We start from the raw sequence: 14,299 nt of genomic DNA, 5'->3' as shown, positions 1-14,299 counted from the left end.
TCCGTGCCTCTGACGGGCAGAGCTGTGAAACGGTCATTACACAGTGCTGGCAAAGCTGTAGGAAGACAGACAGTGTCGTCGCTGCTGGTGTGAGAGAGGCCCACCCAGGGAATCCGGGGCTGCGGGTATCGAATGCCTTCCCCACGTGGAATTTTCTGCCCCAAACTCCACTTTCTCAGATTCATCTAAGAACGTGGCAGGGCAGTGAGGATGGTCGAGGAGACATTGTTTGTGAAGGAGGGTGTTCAGAACGATTTAAATGTCCTTCAGCAGGGAACAGTCCGTTGGTCCAGCACAAGCTGGGCAGCTGGTAAGGGAAGCGTTGGTGCTCAGAGGCCGGTGACGCGTGGGGGGTCTGCGGTGCGTTCTTTCCTTAGGAGAGCAGGTGGCGGGGCGCCTGGGTGGCTCAGTTGGCTAAGTGTCCGACTCCAGCCTAGGTCACGATCTCGCTGTTCCCGAGTTCCAGCCTCAGAGCCTGACGCCTGTTTCAGATTCTGTGTCTCCTTCCCTCTCTCTGCCCCTTCCCCACTCATGCTCTGTCTGTCTCTCTCAAAAATAAATAAACATGAAAAAAAAAAAAAAAAAAAAAGAGCAGGTGGCAAGGTGGCCTGCACGCCCTGGTCCTATTTTTGTTAAAAAGAAAGTATATGTAGTTATTAGAAAACAAAGTCTAGGGGCGCCTGGGTGGCTCCGTCAGTCAAGTGTCTGACTCTTGATTTCAGCTCAGGTCATGATCTCATGGTTTGTGAGATCGAGCCCTGCGTCAGGCTCAGTGCTGATAGAATGGAGGCTGCTTGGGATTCTCTTCTCCCTGCCCCTCCCCTGCTCTCTCACATGCACGTGCTCACTCTCTCTCTCTTAAAATAAATAAATAAATAAATAAATAAATAAATAAATAAATAAACAAACCAACAAACATGAAAAGAAAAAGAAAACCAAGTCTAAAAGATACACTAAAAATTCTAACGTGTTATCTCTATCAGGTAATAGACTGACCTGGTAAGACTATTGGGTGATTTTTCTTTTCTTCTGTATTTTCTATAGTTTTTCACACAGAGCTTGTCCAGCCTGAGCCCTGGCCCTGTTCTCACTCCCATCAGCACAGGCACGGCCCCCTGCCCCCCTTAGAAATGGGAGAAACGATCAACACCCTCCTCCCCGAGACACTCAGAGGCTCGTGCTTCCTGCCTGCAGCCCATTTCCCAGAGGGGAACACTGAGGGGTCAGGACTGCGGGGTCCTTATGAGAACAAGTACGGCTGGGTCAGCCCCTCCTGTAGCAAGACGCCCTCCACGCAGCGGGTACTCAGCAAATGTTCATCGCTGTGGCTTCGAATCATTTGTCTTTTCCTGCCCACCTCTCGATGCCACCAAGCGCCCCCAATAGTCCCTTTCGCGGAGCCTGTCCGGGTGCCGTTGGTCACGTGGGACAGAGAAACTACATCTCTGCATCTCTCGCTGTCTGCCTCCGTGGGGAGGGCCATTCTGCCCCGGCCCAGGGGCTCAGTAGTGCTTTGTGAGTGGGCGATCCCTTCTGGTTGACAGAGCTCTTTGGCCCCCAGTTTAATAACAGTCCCATGAGGTCAGTTAGGCTGCCCACTGATTGGAGGAGCCCCTTCTATCTTCTGTGATCTGTGAACGCATGAGGCAAAGGCCCGTGGTCAGCGGGCCCATGTGAGGAGCACGCCGATGCCCCTGGGGAGTCCGGGAAGGCTTCCTGGAGGAGGTGGTAGCAGGCTGAAGGACAGGGTCACGTGAGGCCAGCCGGATGAGGCCGGTGTGAGCAGAGAGTGGGGAGCTGTAGGTCAAGCAGAGGGTCAGCAAGGGCGAGGCTGTGGAAGGAGCGGGTGTGACCTGGGGAGCAGTGTCTCCGTGTCCCAGTTTACGGATATACAGCCCGAGACGCCAGAGCACAAAGAGGCTTGGCCGAGGGATGAGGGTGGCGGGACCGTTGGCTCTTTTAAGTGGACGGTCAGGACGGTCCGTCCCTGCTCTGCGGTTGCGTGTGCCCGGCCTCGTTTGCTCGCTCTCCCCGCTCCCGCTTACAGGGGGCACGTCTCCCACAGCGCTGGGCGCCTTCCGCAGACGCCGTTTGTAATGAACGTCTGGTCTGCAGCTTTGATCCGCTCCTCCGGCGAGGTGGGCAGAGCGGGGCGGGGGTTTCTGGGAGTTTCTGGGAGTCTGGCTCGGCTCCGCCGGGCCGCTCCCCAGCAAGTGCCGCCAAGTGCGTGGCCCCCAGCGGGTGGGATGACGAGCCGTCCCTGCTGACCGCTGGGCCCTGTCCCCCGCAGACTGAGAAGGACATCCTGCTGCGGCCCGAGCTGGAGGAACTGAGGAATGAACATTCTGCTCGCTTCAAGCTCTGGTACACGGTGGACAAAGCCCCCGAAGGTGAGGGGAGGGAGCACTGAGGGGGCCGGGGGTGGGGGGGTGGCGCTGGACCCTTTCCAGGGTTGAGCCTTCTGCACCCTTCGTCTCCAGTGGTGCTCAGGGTGGCCATGTGCGAGGGAGGTAGTATGATGCCCTCTCACAAAAATGAGGAAGGAGGGATCAGAGAGGGGAGGTAAGTGTCCCACAGCACACAGCTAGAAAGCACCAGAGCCGGGGCTTGAACCCACATCCTCCTCCCCCAGAGCCCAAGGCCCTCCCTGGCTGCCCCGCCTCCCACCGGACAAAGAAAGTTGGCCTTTCTCCCCTTGGTGGGGGGCTCACTCTGGGGCAGGTCTTCAGGGTCACTGCTGGGGTTGGGGGCAACTGCCCCCGCTTTGCACTTTGCACCCTGTAAGGCACGTTACGCCCATTTTTTCCCTGGGCAGCGGCTGGGGGCCGGGCCGACGTACCCTTACCCTCATTCGACCTGTCCGGGTAGGCTGTTTGCCAAGGTCATGTAGGAGGCAGTGGATGAGGGCCACCTCCAAAACCCAAACCGAGGCTGCCCCCTGGGAGTTAAATTCTGCTTCATTCTCCCGCTTTAGGCAGAGACGTGGGTACGGGAAATACCTGAGTCTCTTCTTTGCTGTGAGAAAAGCAGCAGATCGGGCTTCTTGGCCGGTGGTCCTGATGGCGTCTGGCTGCAGGGTTGGGAGCCTGCGGGGAGGTGGTGCAGCCTCGGAGACCCCCACTCCCTCCAGAGGCCCCTCAGCCAGCCGTCCTTCCGTGTCCTTCCTTCGTGTCAGGCTGCAGCCCCACGGGCCGGGCCTTTCCGCTTTTCAAGAGAAGCAGGGCCCTGCATTTTCATGGGAAACTTCTAAGTGGTGGGAAATGGACATTTTTGAAGCATCCTTAGGGCACCGGCATGTGATGTCATTCGCATCCGCCTCCCCTGGAATCGGGCAGACGGGCTCTAGGGGCAGGTGCCCATCTCATGAGTGGGAGGAGCCACCCTTCAGGGTTGACAGATCGGGTCCTGGGCCTCCTGGCTGAGACCTAGGCTGGGATGTAGGTGAATTGTGGACCGGACGGCAGTGCCCTGAAGCCCCTCGCTGGCCGGCCGTCCTGGACCAGCCCATCCAGGCTCCTGGTGGAGCCCTCGCTCTGTTCAGGAAGCCAGCTTGGCCCCGTGAGCTGACGCTCTCGTGGAGGAAGATGAACACGAAATAGGTTTATTAGCACGTTATAGAGCAGAGGACAAGCAGGATTAGGGGCGCTGACCGTGCCGTCGAAAAATCTGCATATAACTTTTTTTTTGATGTTTATTCATTTTTGAGAGAAAGAGAGACAGAGTGTGAGTGAGTGGAGGAGGGGCAGAGAGAGAGAGGGAGGCACAGAATCCGAAGCAGGCTCCAGGTTGAGCTGTCAGCACAGAGCCCGACGCGGGGCTCGAACCCATGAACTGTGAGATCATGACCCGAGCCGAAGTCGGACGCTTAACCGACTGAGACACCCAGGTGCCCCAGCATATAAGTTTTGACTCCACAAACACTTAACTACTAAAATAGCCTACTGTTGACCAGAAGCCTTGTCGATAACAGCCGATTAACACATATCGTGTGTATTTTTACACACCGTATTCTTACGATAAAGTAAGCCAGAGAAAGTGGTATTAAGAAAACTGTAAAGAAAATATATTTACTGTACTGCACAAACCGGAAAAAGTGTACATGTAAGTGGACCCGTGCTGTTCACGGGCAAACTGTAGAGTCCGGCAGGGAGGGGTGGCAGGAGCACTGGTTCCTGGAGTTGCTTTTTTTTTTTTTACAGTAAAGAAAGGAACATTTAGCTTGTATTTGTGTCTCACTGGAAGTCGGGGGCGTGGGGGGGGGCGGGAATGAGAGGAATGGGAGAGGTTTACTCCCTTCTGGTTACAGTTTCTAGTAGCGTGGGAGGGTAGGCTCCACACGTGGCGGGGCCTCCTTGTCCCCGCTGCGTGCGGAGGAGGGGCCGGCGCTGACCCCTGCTGGTGGCACGCACCAGAGCGCGGCCTCCCGGGGGCTGTTGTAAGGGGCACCCGCCACCCGCCAACGGAGGAGCTGGGCTGGGTCGTCTCCTGGCACTTCACACTTACATTTATTGTTACCCTGAGCCACAGTTCAGGAGGAGTCGAGGTGTTGCCACAACGTCAGGTAGAAGCTGAAATTCTAGGTGCCACGAGAAACATGGCGTAACAGGTGGGCAAGGGCCGTTGTGGAACTGAGTGAAGGAATGGGGCCTGGGGCCAGCTCACACGCAAATGCAGCTGACCTGTGCGGTACACGTGTAAAGAAAAACGCGCTATTTAAACAAAATCCTTGTCAGTTTGCGAGGTCTTCTATAGCCGCACACTTTACATACTAGCAAACACAGCTTAGTCCCGTGCATATTTTTAAAAAATAAACTTAGGGGCGCCTGGGTGGCTCAGTTGGTTGAGCGTCCGACTTCAGCTCAGGTCACGATCTCGCAGTCCGCGAGTTCGAGCCCCGCGTCGGGCTCTGGGCTGATGGCTCAGAGCCTGGAGCTTGCTTCCGATTCTGTGTCTCCCTCTCTCTCTGCCCCTCCCCCGTTCATGCTGTGTCTCTCTCTGTCTCAAAAATAAATAAACGTTAAAAAAAAAATTTTTTTAAAAATAAAAAATAAACTTATACCGGAGCGCCTGGGTAGCTCAGTCGGTTGAGCGTCAGACTTGGGATCAGGTCATGATCTCACCACTTGTGGGTTCGAGCCCCGCGTGGGGCTCTGTGCTGACAGCTCAGAGCCCGAAGCCTGCTTCCGATTCTGTGTCTCCCTCTCTCGCTGCCCCTCCCCTGCTCGCCAGCACTCTGTCTCTCTCAAAAATAAACATTAAAAAGTAAAATAAACTTATACCAAAAATAAAGTCAAAAGAAACTTCTACCTCCTCCACCCACCTCTGCCAGCCCCCTCCCCTGCCTCTGGCAACCAGCAATCCGTTCTCTCTGTGAGCTTGTGGTTTTTTGTTTTTGGGTTTTTTCTTTCTTTCTTTTTTTTTTAAAGATTCCACATGTAAGTGACTCATTCGGTGTTTGTCTTTCTGTCTGACTCATTTAGCATAACACCCTCGAGGTCCATCTATGTTGTCACAGATGGCAAGATGTCATTCTTTTTATGGCCGAATAATATTCCATTGTATTGAAGGGGTTCAGGTCTCACCCACACCCCTCCCCTCCAGAATGTGCCACTTTGGCACGTGGGTTATTTTGAGCTGAAGGCACTTGAGACCCTGTTGGGCTCAAGAGAAACTTTTGTCCCTTCCTCAACCACACAGAAGAATCTAAATTGAGGGTCTTTCCGGGGCGCCTGGTGGCTCCGTCGGTTAAGCGTCTGACTCTTGATATCAGCTCGGGTTATGATTTCTTGGTTTGTGAGTTTGAGCCCCACATCGGGCTCTGCACTGACAGCACGGAGCCTGCTTGGGATTTTTCTCTCTCCCGTTCTCTCTGCCCCTCCCCTGCTTGCTCTGTCTCAAAATAAATAAAACTAAACTTAAAAATAGTAAGTAAATAAATAAATAAATAAATAGGGGGTCTTTCTCAGAATGAGGGCTATTATCAGAGGTAAATTTTATCTGAGTGACTCATCTGTATGGCAGGGCAAATATCTAATAAAGAAACATCCCTTCTTACCCTGCCATGGAGTACATTCCCTCCCTCTGAAGTCTCAGATGCCTGCCCGCCTCTCCCGGGTTCAGAATGACATATGGACCTCATTTTGCCTGACTGCCTTTGGAATTTCCATGTCTGTGTGGATTCCCTGTATATAGGCTATTAAATTTGATTTTCGCCTATTAAGCCCTCTCATGTCAACTTGATTCTTAGTCCAGCTAGAAGGACCTTTCAAGGGGAAAGGAATCCTTGCTCTGTGAAAGCATTTGTAGCATAATTTCTTCACCCATTCATCCATCAGTGGACATTTAGTTTGCTTCCATATCTTGGCCACTGTAAACAATGCTGCAGTGAGCACAGGGTGCAGATATCTTTTCGAGTTAGTGTTTTCATTTTCTTTTCTTTTCTTTTTGAGAGGTGGGGGGGAAGGGGCAGGAGGAGAGAGAGAATGGACCCGAAGCAGGTTCAGCACGGTCGGTGCAGAGCCCCGTGCAGGGCTCGAACCCACGAACCCTGAGATCATGACCTGAGCCAAAGCCAGCCGCTCAACCACCTGAGCCACCCAGGCACCCCAGTGTTTTCATTTTCTTCGCATAAATCCCCCAAAGTGGAATTGCTGGGTCATAGGGTAGTTCTGTTTCTAATTTTTTGAGGACCCTCCGTACTGTTTTCCACAGTAGCTGCACTCGTTTGTACTCACGGTACACAAGGGTTTCCTTTTCTCCACATCCTCGCCAACACCTGTTTCTCGTCTTTTTGATGGTGGCATCCTGACAGGTGTGAGGTGTGCTTTTGGATGGAATGTTCTGTAAACGTCTGTTTGGTCCGTCTGGCCTAATGTGTCGCCGAAGGCCAATGTTTCCTTACTGATTTTCTGTCTGGGTGACCTAGCCATTGATAATAAGCAGGGTATTAAAATCCCTCACTCTTACTGTATTGCTCTCTCTTTCTCCCTTTAGATCTGTGAGTATTTGCTTTATGTGATCAGGTACTTCTATGTTGGGCACATAAGTGTTTACCAATGTTACATCATCGTGGGGTTGACCTCTTTACCATTATGTCTCTCCCATCTTTGTCCCTTATTTACTTCAGCTTTCTTTTCGTTTCCACTTGCACAGAACATCTGTTTCCGTCCCTTCACTCTCGGTCTGTGTGTCCTCCCAAATGTCTAAAGTGCGTTCTTGTAGGCAGCACATAGATAGGTCCCGCTCGTCTGTTTTCGTGCAATTTCAGTGTCGTTAACGCAGTGTTCTGTTAGTTTCAGGCGTACAGGGTAGTGATTCGGAAGTTCTATACGTTACTCAGCGCTCATCACGAAAAGCGTGCTCTCCATCCCTTCACCGTGTCACCCAGGCCCTCACCCTCCCCTCTGGCCACCATCACTGTGTTTCCCACAGTTAAAAGAGTCTGTTTTTGGTCTCTCTTTTTTTCTTTGTTGGTTTTTTCCCTAAACTCCACTATGAGTGAACTCGTATGGGATTGTCTTTCTCTGGCTGCCTGATTTCACTTGGCATAATACTCTCTAGCTCCACCCATGTTGTTGTAAATGGCAAGATTTCGTGGCATCTCATGGCTGAATAATATTCCCTCGTATATATGTACCACATCTTCTTTATCCATTTATCCCATCAATGGATGCTTGGGCTGCTTCCCAAGGTATCTTGGCTGTTGTAGAGAACGCCGCTATAAACACTGGGGTGCATGTATCCCTTTGAATTAGTGTTTTTGTATTCTTTGTGTAAATACCCAGTAGTGCGATTTCTGGATCATAGGGTAATTCTGTTTCTAATTTTTTGAGGAACCTCCATACTGTCTTCACAGCAGGTGCACCACTTTGCATTCCCACCAGCAGTACGCAGGGTTCCCTTTTCTCCACATCCTCGCCAACACCTGTTAATCATCTTTTTCAGACTAGCCATTCTGACAGGTGTGAGGCGATATCTCGTTGCGGTTTTGATTTGCATTTTCCTGATGATGAGTGATGATGGGCATCTTTCCATAGGTCTGTTGGCCATCTGGATGTCCTCTTTGGCAAAATGCATATTCACGTTTTCTGCCCAGTTTTTAGTTAGATTGTTTTCTGGATGTTGAGCTGTATCAGGTCTTTATATACTTCAGACACTAACCCTTTATCAGATAAGTCCTTTGCAAGTATCTTCTCCCATTCAGCGGGTTGTCTTTTAGTTTTGTGGGCTGTTCCCTTTGCTGTGCAGAAGCTTTTTATTTTGATGTCGTCCTAATAGTTTATTTTTGCTTTTGTTTCCCTTGCCTTAGGAGACATATCTAGAAAAACGTTGGTATGGCTGATGTTAAGAGAAATTCCTGCCTGTGCCCTCTTCTAGGAATGTTATGGTTTCAGGTCTCACATTTAGGTTCTTAATCCATTTTGAGTTTATTTTTGCACACAGCATAAGAAAGTGGTCCAGTTTTATTCTTTTGCATGTGGCTGTCCCGTTTTCCCAACACCGTTTGTAGAAGAGACTGTCTTTTTCCCATTGTATATATATATTCCCCCCTCAGACCAACAGCAGCCCAGTGCCCTGTCGAGGCTTTATTTGACATCACTCCCATTGTACATTCTTGCCTCCTTTGTTGAAGATTAATTGACCATATAATCATGGGTTTATTTCTGGGCCTTCTATTCTGTTTCATTGAACTATGTGTCTGTTTTTATGTTCGTATAGATAGGTCTTGTTTTTTATCCACTCACTTTTTTTTCCTCTAATTTTTTTATTTTTACATTTATTTATTTTTGAGAGACGGAGACAGCACAAGTGGGGGAGGGGCAGAGAGAGAATGAGACACAGAATCCGAAGCCAGCTCCAGTCTCTGAGCTGTCAGCACAGAACCCGATGAGTGGCTCGAACTCACGAATCGTGAGATCATGACCTGAGCCGAAGTCAGACGCTTAACCGACTGAGCCACCCAGGCGCCCCCACTCAGTCACTTTTGATTGGAGAATTTAGTCCATTTACGCTTAGAGTAATTATCGATAGATACTCACTTACTGCCATTTTGTTAATTATTTACTGGCTGCTTTGTTCTGGGTCAGCCAGGCTGGGGCAGGGGATCAGGGCAAACGTTTGCTTCGGATCAACCTCTTCATTCTTCAATGTTTGTTGAAAGAAGGGAGGAATTCACAGCACAGCAGTTTAATGGTCAGGGGGAGGCGGTTTGGGGTAGGTGGGCAGTCGTTGGTCAGTCACACGGCCACACTGGGACTCACCTTGTCTCCTGCCTGCAGCCTGGGACTACAGCCAGGGCTTCGTAAATGAAGAAATGATCCGGGACCACCTTCCGCCCCCGGAGGAGGAGCCGCTGATACTGATGTGCGGCCCCCCGCCCATGATCCAGTATGCCTGCCTGCCTAACCTGGACCGCGTGGGCCACCCCAAGGAGCGCTGCTTTGCCTTCTGACGGCCAGGCCCTGGCTGCTCGCACGCCTGCCCCGCACACTCACCGTGCCCCGTCCACAGCTGCCCTCCCCGCCGTCGTTCTTTAACGTCATTTCCTGCCACATCTCCCGCTGCGGCCCTGGGTGCAGCCCGCCCTGCCTGAGCTGCGGTGGTGACCCCGCTGGGCTGGTTCCCCCGAGGGACCCCTTTGGGAGCAGGGTGCTGTTACAGGCAGGCCACCTCCAGCCACCATCTGGCCCTCTTCAGTTCTTACCCGTGATGCTCAGCCCTGGCCCCGCCCTGCCTCCACCCCACCCACCCACACACTACTAGGCTGAGGCTCCCAGCACTGCGATCCACCCACCCCTCCCAGAGCAGACCGCAGTCTGGAAGCAAACACAGGTGTACGGGCAGCCCAGAGCTGCAGGTGCCAGGGACCCCCCCCCCCCCAGCCACCGGCTCGGGACCCTCACCTGCCACCCCTCACTACCTGCTCTGGGTCACAGCCACCTGACACTACATAACAGGTAATGCCAAAAAGTGCTCTGGGCAGGGACTGTGGGGATGAGAGTCTGCCCCCGCTCCAGCGCCCAGGCAGGCCCCGCCGGCAGGGAGCTGGGCTCTCCCGGGGCTGGAGCAGGAGGAGGAGACTGGCCCACCGGCCCAGGGCTCCTCCCGGGGACACGCGGGCCCTCCGGAAGCCTTGGCATCTTCTGCAACACACCTTAACGTTCGGGCAGCTTTGGGAGTTCCAAGCTGTCGGCCCAGCAGTCTCATGGGCTGCCTCTGGGCCCTGGGCCCCCAGCCCTGATGGCAGAGCTGAGACGATGTTTATTTATTCCTCTGCCCCAAACCCGCCCGTCCTGCTGCCTGCGCCCCAGCATAGGGGAGTCTGTCTGAGCAGCGTTCTCAGTGACCTCAGTGTTGCCTTTAGACGAGGGTGGGTGAGCCTCTTGCGTATCGGCTTTTCCAGAATCATTTATGAGCAGAAAAGACGTTGAAATAAAACTTTGCTAATACTAACCCTTCTGGGGCTCCTGGAGGCTCTGTGACTTGTGTCATTGTGGGGGCGGGGAGGAGACAAGAAGGGGCTCGGCACTTATTTCAAACGTGTGTTTGTGTTTGTTGTGTGAAGTTTGGACCGTACGGAAAAATATACACGGGAGAAAAGACACCGGACACGCAGAGGCAAACACCGACCGCCCTGGTGAAGCCACTGGCCCACCCGAGGCCACTGCTGTTGCCCCGTGTCACACGGTCTCCATAAGCCCCATGGATCATGATTCATTATGTAGCAGATCCCCTGGGTTTGGACAGCTGGATTGTTTCCCACCTGTGGATTTTGAAAATGACAGCAGCTCTCTTCACCCTCCTGTCAGATGACTTGTTTTGTTTTTTGAGGATAGATTCCTGAAGATAGAAAGCTGGGCCAGGGCGCGGGGACACTGGGGTCCAGCCTTTCAGTGCCCCCGCTTTTGCCCAGCCTTAGTCATGTCATCTCAGCCATGCGAGAAGCCCTCTCCAGCCCTGTGTTGTACAACTCCGTGTGTCTGCACTGTTTCCCTTTTTGCTTTCCCCTCTGGTCGGCCCTGAGAAGCAGGGTTCATTTGAGGCTCGGCGACGAATGGCCTTCGGGTTGGAGGGGAGTCCTGAGTAAGGCAGGTATTGCTCCCCCCGTGGAGGGCTCCAAGGGGGTCCACTAGCCCCCTCGTGCCTTTGTGTCCCGTTCAAAGTGCTGGGGACTCGGCCGCGGCTGCCCCAACACACCCTCCCCAACTACTGGGGCACTGGTGAGAAAGTCCTAAGCCAACTACCAGATGGTGTCATGAGTGAAACGGTAAATGCCAAGACAAATTAGGCCACAAGGCAACGTGGGGATGAGGGCTGGTTTCTCTGAAGAGACAACGAAGCTGGCTCTGCAGGGATAGGTGTTCAAGGTGGCAGGAACGGGGAGTGCAGAGGCGTTGGGTTTGGAGCAAGCTTGTGGGATTAACGTCAAGAAACAGATGGAAGAAAGCAGGTGGCTGAGGGGACAGCGGAAATGAAGCTGGAAAGGAGGCAAACTAGCGGTGCTCTAGAGGGTGTGACCAGCAAGTGCAAAGGCCCTGGGGCAGAGGTCTGCTGGATGGCTTCAGGAACATTGTGAAGGTCGGTGTGGCTGGAGGGGAGTGGGGGTGGGGTGGGGAAGTGCACTGGAAGCAATGCCTGAAGCCTAGCCACAGGCCCGGGAGCCCCTTTTTCCTCTCTTCTCTTAACTCCGTTCTGGCCCTGGCCCGCATCCTGGAGCAGGGCTGGGCTCCTTGGGGCAGCAAAGGGCTTGGCCTGGGAATCCCTTCTGCACCCCTACCGTGTGCTGGGGACTCTGCAGAGCACTGGACTTGCGTTAGGTCTCCTCAATTCTGGTCCCTTTTGGAGGATGAGACAACAGGCCTGAGGGTCAGAATGTACACCTGCCTGAGCTCACGAAGGGCTGTTCCCAGGAGCTGAGAAGGGCATGGGTTGGACCTGGTCTCTACCCTCTCACCTGGTCTCAGTTTCCCCACCCATAAAATGGGTGAGTGACCATGAGTCTCTACCCTCTCTTGACTCCCACCCTTTCAGAGTAACATTTACAGGGGCGCCTGGAGGGCTCAGTCGGTTAAGCGTCTGACTTCAGCTCAGGTCATGATCTCACAGTTCATGGGTTCGAGCCCCGCGTTGGGCTCTGTGCTGACAGCTTGGAGCCTGGAGCCTGCTTCGGATTCTGTGTCTCCCTCTCTCTGCCCTTCCCCCACTCGTGCTCTGTCTCTGTGTCTCTCTCAAAAATAAGGAAACATTAAAAAACAAATTAAAGTGACATTTATAACAGACCCTTTTAGCCTCCTGAAGTGAATTCGCAGGTAATATCACCAGCCTACACACAGAATTTTAAAAAATCAACACAAATCTCCAGCTATATTATAAAAGAGCAAGAAAGAAAAGGAACTTACAAAATGATGCACATTTCAGTGTGTAAATGCTGGCCCATGTCCCCCAGAAGGAGGGTGGGCAGGGGTGTGCCCAGGCGCGGAGTCCCTACACTGTCACAGCCCCTAAGTGCAACCTGACTCCCCCCAGTCCCCGCTGACAGGGGCCCGGATTTCCCAGGCGGGGCAACGTTCTTGGTGGGTTTCCAAACAAAGCAGGACCCAATTCCTCTGGCTATGGCGCGGCTGCATTCCCGGCAACCCCGTGCCTGTTCACACTGGGCAAAAAGTCCTGCGTGCTCTTAAGCGAAATGGAGCGAAGCCCGGGCTGGGAGAACCGTAACAGGCCTCACCCCTCCTGGAATGCCGCAGGCGTGGGGAGGGCCCACGCCTCAGGACTGCCACACCCTAGTCCCCAACCGCCACGTGACAGGATTCCCGGATCCCTGTCCCGCCGACCAGCCGACACCACCCTACGGAGCTCCGGGGAGGGCCACCCGCTGACAGCTGGTCTCGATTCATTACCTTACTGGACTGGCTTAAAAAATAACCCCTCGGTCACTGTTTTACATCGCCCTTAAGGCGTGTCGGGGCCTTAACTCCCGCGGTCCCCTGGCCCCTCCCTCGTTCCTCTGCACCTGCCCAGCAGGCGAGCCTGGGACCCTCCCTTCCTCTACCTGGTCCCCCTCCCCGCAATTCCTGGAAGGAGGAAGGAAGGGAGAGGCTAGAGGTCCCGCTCTAGAGCTAAGAAAGGGAAGGCCAGCCAGCACCCCACCGCGGCTGCGCTGATGGGACTTGGATTCCCTTCCTCGGTCTGGTGCCCAGCCCTCCAGCTTTATCAGCCCTTGCCCGCAGAGCTTCTGATGCCAGTCTGAATGGTGGCGCGTTCTGTCGACAGTACAGTAACTCCGCTGGCATCACCGGACTGAGAAATTAGTAACTCAGCACAGTACGTGCTCTTGGCTGTTCTAAAGACGTTGCGTGTATTATTATTATTTTCTTTTTCTACTGATCAAGCAACAAACATACTGGACACTTACCTCGTGCCGGGCTTAGCGCTGGGTCCTGGGGCAGCCTCTTCTATAGCAAAGGCAATTCCGCGTGTCCAAGATTTTCAGTCTGTCATGCAACCCTCGCAACGACCTGCTATTTGCCCCATTTTATAGATCAAGTAAACCGCAGCATAACGAGGAGAAGCGATTTGCTGGTGAAAGCCATACCGCCAAGAAGCGCGGCTCGAGGGGACCCAAGGGGTCCTCCAGCTGTCACCCCGTGAGCTGCAACGCGAGCGCCTACTGTATGCAGCCGGTAGCCGCAGGCATCTTTCGCTCTAACCCACAAGTAGGCAGCTGCCCTTATTCTACGATTCCAGGGGCAAGAAACTGGCTACGGTCGCCAAGGGGAAGGCAGTCCGTGAATCACTAAATCGAAAAACCGGGCCAATTTAGCAAGACAAAGAAAAAAAAAACGGGGAATAATAAATGACAAGTGCGGGGTTTGACTGGCACAGAAAGACTCTTCTGCAGCCCAAGCTCTTATTTCGCAACAAACCACCTACTTTTTAAGCTGACATTTAACCAGAAGACACCGGTCTGTTTTTTCAGTGATTAGAAGGAGGACGGGCAGATCGCGACTCCCAGGCATCCCGCAAAGTAGGCGGGTCACCTTAGGGGCAACCTTTACCCGCTCAAAAATTCGTCTCACATTAGCAGTGAGGATTCGGGCGTCACCCCGAATCGTTATTTTCCTTACTCATAAGTTTAAGGCATAAAGAGGAGCGTATGTTACTCCCGGGGTAATAAATTCCATTCTCATTTGCCCTACGGTGAGTATCAGAGTCGAGCATTGAACTAAGAGCCCGATTCCTTTGCAGTTCGTCTCATTCACTAGTTAAGTTTTTATGTCGCTTTCCATTTTATTTCTTC

The 14,299-nt window shown here is 53.0% G+C and overlaps 1 protein-coding gene, 1 long non-coding RNA gene and 1 other non-coding gene across 4 annotated transcripts in view; 1 reads left to right on the top strand and 2 right to left on the bottom strand.

Moving 5' to 3' along the window:
- The window catches only part of LOC123591165 (NADH-cytochrome b5 reductase 3), a 27,775-nt gene extending 17,323 nt beyond the window's left edge, over positions 1 to 10,452 (top strand). Inside the window, exons 8-9 of the mRNA XM_045465005.1 lie at positions 2,291 to 2,390; positions 9,279 to 10,452. Coding sequence (XP_045320961.1) covers positions 2,291 to 2,390; positions 9,279 to 9,451 — 273 coding nt within the window. The 3' untranslated portion in view covers positions 9,452 to 10,452. The remainder of the gene's footprint in view (positions 1 to 2,290; positions 2,391 to 9,278) is intronic.
- LOC123591166 lies at positions 10,270 to 14,299 on the bottom strand. Of its 2 annotated transcripts, none has more exons than XR_006709136.1 (2): positions 13,415 to 14,299; positions 10,270 to 11,835 (listed from the first exon to the last, which is right to left on the bottom strand). It is a non-coding gene; the product is annotated as an uncharacterized LOC123591166 (long non-coding RNA). The 2 variants fall into 2 exon arrangements; XR_006709137.1 differs by having other exon boundaries at positions 10,392 to 11,859.
- LOC123592236 lies at positions 13,994 to 14,143 on the bottom strand. Its single transcript, XR_006709644.1, has one exon. It is a non-coding gene; the product is annotated as a U12 minor spliceosomal RNA (small nuclear RNA).

This window comes from Leopardus geoffroyi, chromosome B4 (assembly GCF_018350155.1).
Source record: "Leopardus geoffroyi isolate Oge1 chromosome B4, O.geoffroyi_Oge1_pat1.0, whole genome shotgun sequence".
Classification (NCBI taxonomy): Eukaryota; Metazoa; Chordata; class Mammalia; order Carnivora; family Felidae; genus Leopardus; species Leopardus geoffroyi.
This window is presented reverse-complemented; position numbering and strand designations above follow the sequence as displayed.